The 10396-nt window shown below is 37.3% G+C and overlaps 2 protein-coding genes across 2 annotated transcripts in view; one reads left to right on the plus strand and one right to left on the minus strand.

Moving 5' to 3' along the window:
* The window catches only part of LOC107588157 (sushi, von Willebrand factor type A, EGF and pentraxin domain-containing protein 1-like), a 79281-nt gene extending 77817 nt beyond the window's left edge, over positions 1-1464 (plus strand). Inside the window, exon 49 of the mRNA XM_016276173.1 lies at positions 1078-1464. Within this exon, the coding sequence (XP_016131659.1) occupies positions 1078-1108 (31 nt within the window). The 3' untranslated portion in view covers positions 1109-1464. The remainder of the gene's footprint in view (positions 1-1077) is intronic.
* Positions 1465-1550: 86 nt separating this feature from the next.
* Positions 1551-10396, minus strand: part of LOC107588158 (thioredoxin-like) — a 9657-nt gene continuing 811 nt past the window's right edge. The window contains exons 2-5 of the mRNA XM_016276174.1: positions 5473-5577; positions 4506-4571; positions 3595-3660; positions 1551-1871 (exon numbers count right to left, since the gene is read on the minus strand). Of these exons, the coding sequence (XP_016131660.1) occupies positions 1809-1871; positions 3595-3660; positions 4506-4571; positions 5473-5577 (300 nt within the window). The 3' untranslated portion in view covers positions 1551-1808. The remainder of the gene's footprint in view (positions 1872-3594; positions 3661-4505; positions 4572-5472; positions 5578-10396) is intronic.

Consider the following 10396-nt stretch of genomic DNA (forward strand, 5'->3'; position numbering starts at 1 on the left):
CAAAGTTCTCATTTCCAAGTCAAGTTCTCATTTCCAAGTTTCACCCGTTTCATTAATCGCTGACGAATGAACCGAATCGGATCTTTAGCAGTGGTGATGAGATCCTTCTTCTCTTGATCTCTGTCGTCTCCTGTCTCTTCGTTCCATCTTATTCTTCTCTTTGGTGGCCTTGTCGTGTCTTCGCTGTAAGGACTCTACAAGCAGATCATCGAAAGGAATTTCCACATGTTTCATTCAGATTCCTAATGTGTGGGGATTGGCCAGAAGATTGAACATTACTCGTTGAATTATTTAATACAACAATGTGAATACATCACATGCAATATAACATTTTGAAACATTTCACAGTCCTCAACAGATTGTCAGCGTATTGCACAAGAAACACTAAATTACTCAGCTGGGAGATTGTTGTTGATTTTAAAAGACGAGTAGTGAAACTATTGGGAAATGAAAATGAGAACCAGCCTTCTCTGAACTCTGCCGTGTCAGTATGTGAATTCATGCCTCAGGCTCAGACACGCCTAGTTTCATGATGGCATATCTCTTACAGTAAACACATTTCCCAGGGCACGGCAGTTTGTTTCAATCCAATCTCTGAGATGGCATAAGGATAGGAAATAGATACTGCTGCGGCCATTTTCTATTGTGATTCATTTTTTTAAGTAATTCGCTTCTTTCCCATTTGTTTTTCACTGATTCAGTACCAATGTCAAGATTGTATTCAGCAAATACGGTCTCTCAGTAAAGTACTATTGATCTGACAGTTTTACTAAAAGCATTTCCAGCTAGTCAGCTTGATATCTGCATCCCTCAGCTAATTACATGCTGCAGCCTTCATTGCCGGTTAGAGCGATTCACAATTAGATTTACTGGACACTTGGTCGATTTAAGAATCAAATGAGCTTATACATTTTCATTGTCCATCTGTCTGAACTGTACAAGCAAAATGCACCAATGCCTCAAGAAAGTACTATCATAAATGTTTGAATTTTATTTAGTTATGGTGGTAATATTTGGATCAAAAAGGATATTTAATGGTCTTCAGCTGATCTTTGATTATTAATTATTGTCTTTCAGAAAAAGAAGATCTGGATACTTATATTTTTAATGTGCCACACTACAAGAGTTCGAGTCCGAATGTGTTGGAACAAGATGGCTTAATATCAGAATTTTGTATACAACGCATTTTCTCTTTCCCTCAGAAAGTTCTAAGTGGTTTTGTAAATTAAAGCTGTATTTTTTCATGTAGAAAATGAAACGGTATTAAATATATGCTGCTGCTATATACATGAACAATGTGTAAAAATGTTGATGTGATTGTCCAGTGTACATGTATATAAACTATTCTTTTCATGTTTTTTTTCATGTTTATTAAAACAGAAAACACTACTATATGAAAACCAACTGTAATTCTCATTCCTAGTTAATTATGATGCATTTTCAATTAAACTTTCAGTTTGTTCTACTTGCCTGTCTCATATGACTAATAAACATTTGACCTGAACAATTTGATACAACCAGTACAATACAAGAATTTTGTAAAAGTCAACTTTTCATTTCCTTTAAAGTTTTTATTTCATACAAACATAAAATGCCATTATAGAGGGCCAAAATATTTAACAAAAGGTTTTCTGTTTCTATATGTAAACTAGAATAAAATAGGATATAAATGTAGCAGATAAAATTAGAATGAGTTAGAGGTTGAGAATGATGTTTCTATACTAGACTCTAGAGATTTCTTACATTAAGATCAAAAAACAAAATCTGCGTATATTACTTATTACAGTGGTTGGTTTGTGTGTTTTTCTTCATTTATGCATACTGATCTTCTCCTCCAGGTTAGATCGATTTGATCCAGAAAATTCATCAATCTGAAAAACAATTGTTGAATCAGTTACAGCACAACAGGTTAAAGGGTAAGTTCACCCAAAAATGAAAATTAGCCCATAAATTACTCACCCTCAAGTCATCCTAGATGTATATGACTTTCTTCTTTCAGACGAATCCAGTCGGAGTTATATAAAAAATTGTCTTTGATCTTTCAAGCTGTTTCATGGCACTCAGCAGGTGTTGCATGCTTCAGTCCAAAAGCAGTTAAATAAAAAGCGCCAATCCATTAAAAAAAAGTGTCTCACACGGCTCTGGGGGGGGTGAACAAAGGCCTTCTGTAGCGAATCGATGTAATACGTAATATTCACTTTAATGTAGCTGTCAGGGTTCTGTCACTTCGGTCTAGTGTAATTCATAGTTTTGTGACAGAGCCCTGACACTCGCGTCATGTCAGTGTTTTCATGTGAGCGTGCGGCTTCGAGTGTGCTTGAGCCGTGCGCTCTCGTCTACGTGTACTGTTTCATGTTGGAGCGTGGTGTTCAGAACCCGGCACTCATGTCTTGAGTTTCGGTTACGTGTCGGGGTCCGGACACTCGCGCTCCATGTTCTGTCTGTTGTGGGAGCGTGCGGTCTCGAGTTCGCTCGGCCGTGCGCTCTTCTGTCCACGAGTGTTGTGTTTTGTGAAGCACGCGGTTTGTGTTCAGCCGCGTGCTTTGCTTGCTGTCTTGTGTGAACACGCGGCTTATGAGTTTTCTCATTAGCTGCGTGTTCGTGTCTCTTGTTCTAGCACATGGCTTGTGATTTGTTTTGCTGGCCATGTGCTTGTGTTTTGTTTTGTGTGAGCACATGGCTTTTTGTCTTTGATTCGGTGTGCCATGTGCTCATGTCAATTGTCTTGACCCCTCCCATCTTGTTACCTGATTATTAGTTAATTTGTCCCACATGTGATCCCTCATTAGCCTCCTCATTTGCTCTCCATTTATTCTCCTTGTGTTTGCAGTCGTGGGTCAGTTCGTCATCGTCAATCCCTGGATGTGTCCAGATCCTGCCTTGCCAGCCTGTTTTTCCCCCATGGGGTAGTTTGTGTTTCTGTTTGTTTATTTTTTACCCATTAAAACCCTTTTTTCTGCAATACTGAGTCCTCGCTCCATCGGCTACCCAAACCGTGACAGTAGCTTGCGCTTACTGTTGAACACTGAAAAAAGTTCCAGGCGGATGACGTATGAGGTCAGCACTGCGCATGCGCAGGTGAGTCTCGTGAAAACCAACGTTTGTTAACCGGAGCAAAGGAAGCAAAGTTTCTTTACTTTAGCAAAGGAAAACTCTCCTCTTGGCTTATATCGAAATCCTCTGACATTCTTCTTTACAAATCCTCGTTTTGTACTTCTAATTAGTGACCGTTGTTTTGTTTTGATCTCTCTGCTGCGTTTCCGCGTGCTTCACTTCTGAGCGGCGCATGCCGACCTCCATACGTCATCCGCCCGGAACTGCTTCCAGTGTAATTTAACTGCTTTTGGACTGAAGCCTGCAACACCCACTGAGTGCCATGAAACAGCTTGAAAGATCAAAGACAATTTTTTTTTATATAACTCCCGACTGGATTCGTCTGAAAGAAGAAAGTCATAAAGACCTAGGATGACTTGAGGGGAGTAATTTATGGGCTAATTTTCATTTTTGGGTGAACTAACCCTTTAAACTGCCAAAAACGGCTAATAAAAAATTGTTCCTCAGAAGATCATGGAAATAGGACAAAAGCTGTTTTACCTTCTTTCCATGCTTGTAGAACTGGAATGTTGGCATACATTTGATTTCACAGAAAGTGGCCACATCCTAGATAAGAGAAAGAGGGAGTGGAGATTAGGTTTAGTCTGCGGTGGGATGATAAACCTATTTAATAGTGTCTTTTCATTTTGCTTAGCCAGTCTGAGCACTTTTGTAAGAGAGGGCTGAAATTACATCCATGACAGGACTTGAAGGCTGTCGAAATTAAAAAAAAAATTTTCATATTCATTTCATCTTAAATTATGTTTTGCACCATTCCTGAATTCAGTCACAAAAAGGTCCACTGGATATGTGCACTGTTACCAGAACCTTCAAACACTCTTCTCACATTTGCCATCCTTGCCTTGCGATTTAAATGTCAGGCAAAAAGCATGACATTTCAACAAATCGCAAACATGTATCAAGAATTCAGCTTTCAAATACACACGTCCCGTCCCCCATCTGCTTTGCAACACAGCATTGTAATAATATCTAGTGTTTGTAACCATAACAACATGGGCAACCATCAGAACTGTCCCATTCTGGCACAGTCTCGATCTACCTCTGATAAAACTGAATGACCGCCAATATCCTTTCTGAGCGCTATCCCGTGAATCAAATAACACACTATCAGCAAGCCGATCAGGAGAACAGCAACCGGGTGTGCTGGGATGTTCCAATGTGTTTGGGTCGCTTACAAAAGGTTAGGCTGTCTGTGAGTATCCAAATACATTATACTACACCAGACATCCTTGTCTGTGGGAGGGAGATAGGGAGGCCATGTATTCAAATGAAAGTAACACCGTACAACCCAGATGGTGAATCTATGTAAAAGGGTGTTCTGCTCATTTGGCTCAGTAGTCTGTAGACTTTCGAGTGCATTCATAAGAGAAAAAAGACACCAGGTGACTAACCTGTGCATCATCCACATCCACCTTTAGAAACACAACATTTTTGTTCTCTTCTTTTTCAGACAGCGCCTGTGGAGGGGGGAAAAAGGCGGTAGTAAAAAGCAAACCACAAAGCTTGCAATCAAAGCACTTCCTTTGAACTTCATATATTTTATTCATTCCGTTTCATCCGTTAAATTTGTATATGCTTTCTTTAATTGTCTAAACCAGGTACAATTTGTGTATTGACTGAAAGTAAAAGTAAACAACCGGTTAATGATTTTTATGTATATTACATACAAACCAAAAATTATTCAGACACCAGATATAATTTTTGGTATTTTTTTACTAGTGGGTGCAGGACACTATAGTTCATTTATGTAAGTGAGGATAGCAAAATAAATGGACATATTAGGCCTATACCCAAAAATCTGTCATACAGTGGACTACCAGTAAATTGATTAAAAAAATTGTTACCAAAAATTATTCACACTTTGACCTGAACATATTTTGCTTAAGTGTTATCTGATTATCAAGATGAATTTGTTCTGACAGTTTAGCTCCGAGTTCTTGCCAGATTTTATTAGCATTTTCTAAACTATAGCGAATAAACTGATAATGTGTGAAATGTTGAAGGTGTCTGAATAAATTTGTTTGACTGTATGTGGCTGAGGTTCTTTTGTAATTTGGTTAGTTCTCAACCACACCAAAACCTCAAAATAAGGTATTGCCTTTAAGGAATAAATCAGCACTCTTTTGTCTTTTATCCCTCTCTTCTTTCTTTATCAGCACTGGCTCTCATTTACATTCTATAAGTGATTCATGCTTTAATTCTTAAGGAAGCTTTCCTGTTGGTTGCCCCGACAGCACAACAACAGAGCCACTCCCAGTGATTCCGGAGGCCTCTATACTATAGAATAAACCTGACAGCTCCAGATGTCACTCTCAATCTCGGATGCGGCGCCATATTCAGCAGTGCATGAATGCTCACTTTATAGAATGGAGCGATACTCTGGCAGGGCCCGCACCATGTGGCTGTGAAGTCCACCACTACCAATTTGTTCCCGGCATTTTTCAGAGCGTTGTCGAAGGCATTCTGCAGAGAGAGGGAGGAAAAGTTGATTCCGTTTCCAAACTGGCATGACACATTCTTTCCTGCTGAGGTTTACTGAAATGGACGATGAGTCACAATGGCATGGTTTGCAGCAGGGTGATTGGGACTTTCAAATATTTACAAAAGAGCCATAATTACGGTACCAGGAAGCTTACAGAGAAATGGGTGCAGGTTTTGCTTTCTATATGAGATACTGGAAAATACAGCTCATATCCTTTTCTTGAAATTACACTGAAGCAACACAAGCACTTACTACTTCATTGTAAATCAACTTATCTAATTGAACATTTTGATGGTGATGATACAAAAATGTGTGCACGTATTTGTATTTTATTACAATCAATTAAACTTCTTTACGACTTTGTAAGTGTCATCATAAATCAGTTTAATGCAAATCATATTTGAATTGCATGCATATTAATGTTTAATACTCAGATTTGGCATGTCTAGAACCAAAACACTCCAGAAGGACACTCCATAGGACAGAAGAAGCATCTGGTGTGAGTAGCCTACTATCCTTCGATAACCGATTCTTCAACAAAGCATTCTTTTGAGTCTGATTTTTAATGAACCTGCTGACAAACAGGTCTGGAAGATTCGTTCATGAAACTGACTGAATCGATCTGAGCCGTGTGTCAAAGACTCACTGACTGACTCACAACTTGGCTTTGACTGACTTAAGATTCAAACGTTTAAATAAATAAATAAATACAATTCTAGGTGAGGTGAAGTACGGCTGAAATAAACGCAAGAAATTATTTTTAAAAACACCCTTAAATTAACAGAACCGAAAACCCGTAATAAATAGTCTACAGTAGCTATATGTGGCTTTACTGGAATGTTTCAGAGCATTGAGTAACACACCGGGGTATCAAAAACAGAGAGATTACGTGACAAAATAAAGAATCACTGAATCAGCTGTAAAAATTAACTCTTGGAAATAACCGATTAGTGTCAGATCTCCCACGACAGTAGAGGTGTTTACACACGCGAGCACTTTCTAAATAACAACCAAGTATTAAATCATAAGTTTTATGTCCGGTTTAAAAAGTAAAAAAGCAAAAAATACATGCGGCTTTTTAGCTTAAATATTTTTATCTACATAAAAACGTTTTTATTAAAGTTACTAACTTACTCGAATAAGATTTTTAATAGACATCAGAAGTCAAACAAAATTACCTATAAAGAGTTACAAAGTTAAGGTAGCAGCTAAAAGACAATATATGTGTGTGTATATATATGTTACTCAGAAAACAGGATACAGGTTTAACTCATTCGAAATACTTCTGCTTAATGTTACACTGTCAGATACGCAAAATAAATCGATCGTATCTCTTGCTCTGGCTACTGTGTATAGACCACCGGGGCCGTATACAGATTTCCTAAAAGAATGCAGATTTCCTCTCAGACCTATTGGTTACCGTTGATAAAGCACTAATTGTTGGAGATTTTAACATTCACATTGATAATACAAATGATGCATTAGGACTTGCGTTTACTGACCTAATAAACTCTTTTGGAGTCGAGCAAAACTATTGTTCCAGCCACCAAAGATGGATTCTCAAATAACCTGCTTGATTTATCTCAACTGCTCTATGTACCCATAAATACACATGAACTAGATGTAAGGTCCGCGCACCTGGCCCAACGAAGGTATCCAGTGGCGGATGAAGGTCTCTTGCGTGTTCGGTCTTTTCAGCGCGCAGAGTTATTCAATTTAGGTTTAACTCAATCTGACTCCATTTTAGTATCTGAATTCTAATTTAGGTTGAAAGGCACATTGGTTGTTTGTCGGTCTCTGATTATTCTTACATTCGATTATTCTAATTAACTCTTTACTTTGTATTTTGACTTTATGAATTTCTTCACTGATAAAATAGATAACATCAGAAATACAATAACAAATGTAGATTCTACAGCGTATAATACTTCAGGTTCATTCATCGCACCAAAAGACTGCTCCCTTGACCACAGAGAACGTAACTGTCACTTATCCAAACCTCTTCCAGAGACCTTGGCATTGATGTATATTATCAGTATATGATTTTCTCATTTACATTCGATATTATATAGCTGATTGCAGTTGATAACAAATAATCTTTCCCGTATTTGTTTGATGCATAATAAGGTTCTTCACCTTATTTCTTTCAGAGTAGCAACAGTTTATCTTTCCAGATAACGTAGCTCTAACATAGCAATACCCAACATAATCACTTGCATTTTTGCATTTTATTGCACTTTATTCCTATTTCATTTATGGTATTAATTTAATAGTTGTTGATTACTCTTGTCTATCTTTTGTTCTTTTGTTATATTTTATTACACTTGTGTCTTCCTTGTGTTGATGATACAGAAAGAGGTTCTACAAGTTAGAGATCCTAACAATCTTTCTTATGTGATGTATTCATAACCACACCTTAAGGGACACGTGATCCAAATATCATAACGTCATTGGTGACGCGAGTATCCATCACCACACTATTTAGCCTCCCTAGGTTGGCAAAAGCAAAATTCACTACAGTGTATAAGATATAATAATATATTAAGATATTAATAATATATTAAAATATTAATAAAAAAGATATAAATAGATACAGAGCTGCCACCTCTCACGGATTCAGCATGAGACAGTCATAATTCTGCCTTTATAACTAAATTATTCATTACATGAATGTCCCGAATAGATTCTTAAATCTGTTTTTAGCCTTCTTACTGATTTTTTAAATTTTTTTGTGGATTTAACAGACATACAAGACAAACAATACTGTAAGCACTAATCTCCACGCCTACATGTGATGCACCCCTGCGGAAAAAAGGCAGATGCTAAAGGTGTGGGATTTAGTTGTATTCTAGTGAATAAGCAATATTTGCAGTGTTCAGGTCAGCCGCTATAAAGCTATTGTCATTGTAGAGTTAGAAGCGGTGAATGCGGTTTACGGGTTTCATAGAAAGAGAATGATCAGAACAGAGCGATCCGCTTGAAATTATTTAATCGAATAAAGTATAAATGCTTGAATTTGCTTCTTTTTATATTATACACCCCTGATATAAACAATCTCGTAAATTAATATGCAGTAGATTAACATTTCATTTTGATGTGTTTATGCTCTCTGTAGACAACAATTGTTGTCACAGTCATTTAATTTAATCAATTTGGTTTTTATTATACATTATATTATTAAGTTATGTCAAAGGTCAAATAAATTAGACACAGCACCTTAAAATTACAAGCTGCAACTGCATGATAACCACTTTTGTGTGTACAATGTACAGGTCAGGTACATTATAAAGGATGTTTTTGCTCAGGTAGATGAACTGTCTGCCAAACAGAGAGGTTTTGCTAAGACAGAAAAACAAATAGAGGGAACATTAAGTTTAAAAGTGAACTTTAAAATAATTTCAAATAAATGTTTTTTTTTTTTTTTGCTTTGTAAATTTGATGTCTATCAACAAATATTAACAATTTTAAAGATTGGATGACCAATAATTTTCTCCAATTAAATTCGGATAAGACAGAGATATTACTTATTGGACCAAACAACAGTACACAGAATCCCTTGGATTACAATTTGCAACTAGACGGATGCACGGTTACTTCATCTACAGTCAAAAATCTGGGTGTTATATTAGATAGCAACTTGTCTATTGAAAATCATATTTCCCATGTTACAAAAACAGCATTCTTCCATCTTAGAAACATTGCCAAGTTACGAAACATGTTACTTGTTTCTGATGCAGAAAAGCTAGTTCATGCATTCATGACCTCTAGACTGGACTATTGTAATGCACTGCTAGGTGGTTGTCCTGCATCTTCAATAAACAAGCTACAGGTAGTCCAAAATGCAGCAGCTAGAGTCCTTACCAGGTCAAGAAAATATTATCATATTACCCCAATTTTACAGTCTCTGAACTGGCTACCTATTAAGTTCTGTATCAGTTACAAAATATTATTACTTGCCTATAAGGCCCTTAACAGGTTAGCTCCTGCGTACCTAACTAGTCTTCTACCACGCTACAATCCATCACACTCCTTAAGGTCACAAAACTCTGGACTTTTGGTAGTACCTAGGATAGCAAAGTCCACTAAAGGAGGTAAAGCTTTTTCGCAAACTTGAAATAATCTTGAATCAGTTAATGCAATTCATCAAAGGAGGTGGAGCTTTTTCGCATTTGGCTCCCAAACTCTGGAATAGCCTTTCTTATAACGTTCGGGGTTCAGACACTCTCTCTGTTTAAAGGGGTCATATGATGTTGCTAAAAATAACATTATTTGGTGTAATGCAATGTGTTTATGCGGTTTAAGGTTAAAAAAATACATTATTTTCCACATAATGTACATTATTGTTTCTCCTCTTTGTCGCGCCTTTTTGAAACGCGTCGATTTTTACAAAGCTCATCAGTCGGAAAAGCGAGGTGTGCTGTGATTGGTCAGCTATCCAATGCGTTGTGATTGGCCGAATATCTCAAGCGTGTGACGGAAATGTTACGCCCCTTACCATACTGTGATGCAGTGATGCGCGACGAGACAAAACCAGTAAAACCCATTATAAACTAGGCATTTGTTGCATCCAGTGGGGACATAATTACTGATTATAATGACTTATACTGTCTTTTTACGCGTTGCGTATCGCGCTGCGTAAACATAAAACCATGTCTGCATTTGTGATCGAAGAAACGACAAACAACAATCGCTACTCTACACTGCTCAAAACTCGCATTTGAATCGTCAGTAGCAAATTCTTTAAATATAAAAACTTACTTACAGGCTGTGAGTCAGAAGCACCAGACTGTCTTTGCAAAG

Source organism: Sinocyclocheilus grahami, unplaced genomic scaffold (assembly GCF_001515645.1).
Source record: "Sinocyclocheilus grahami isolate Dianchi unplaced genomic scaffold, SAMN03320097.WGS_v1.1 scaffold99.1, whole genome shotgun sequence".
In the NCBI taxonomy this organism is placed as follows: Eukaryota; Metazoa; Chordata; class Actinopteri; order Cypriniformes; family Cyprinidae; genus Sinocyclocheilus; species Sinocyclocheilus grahami.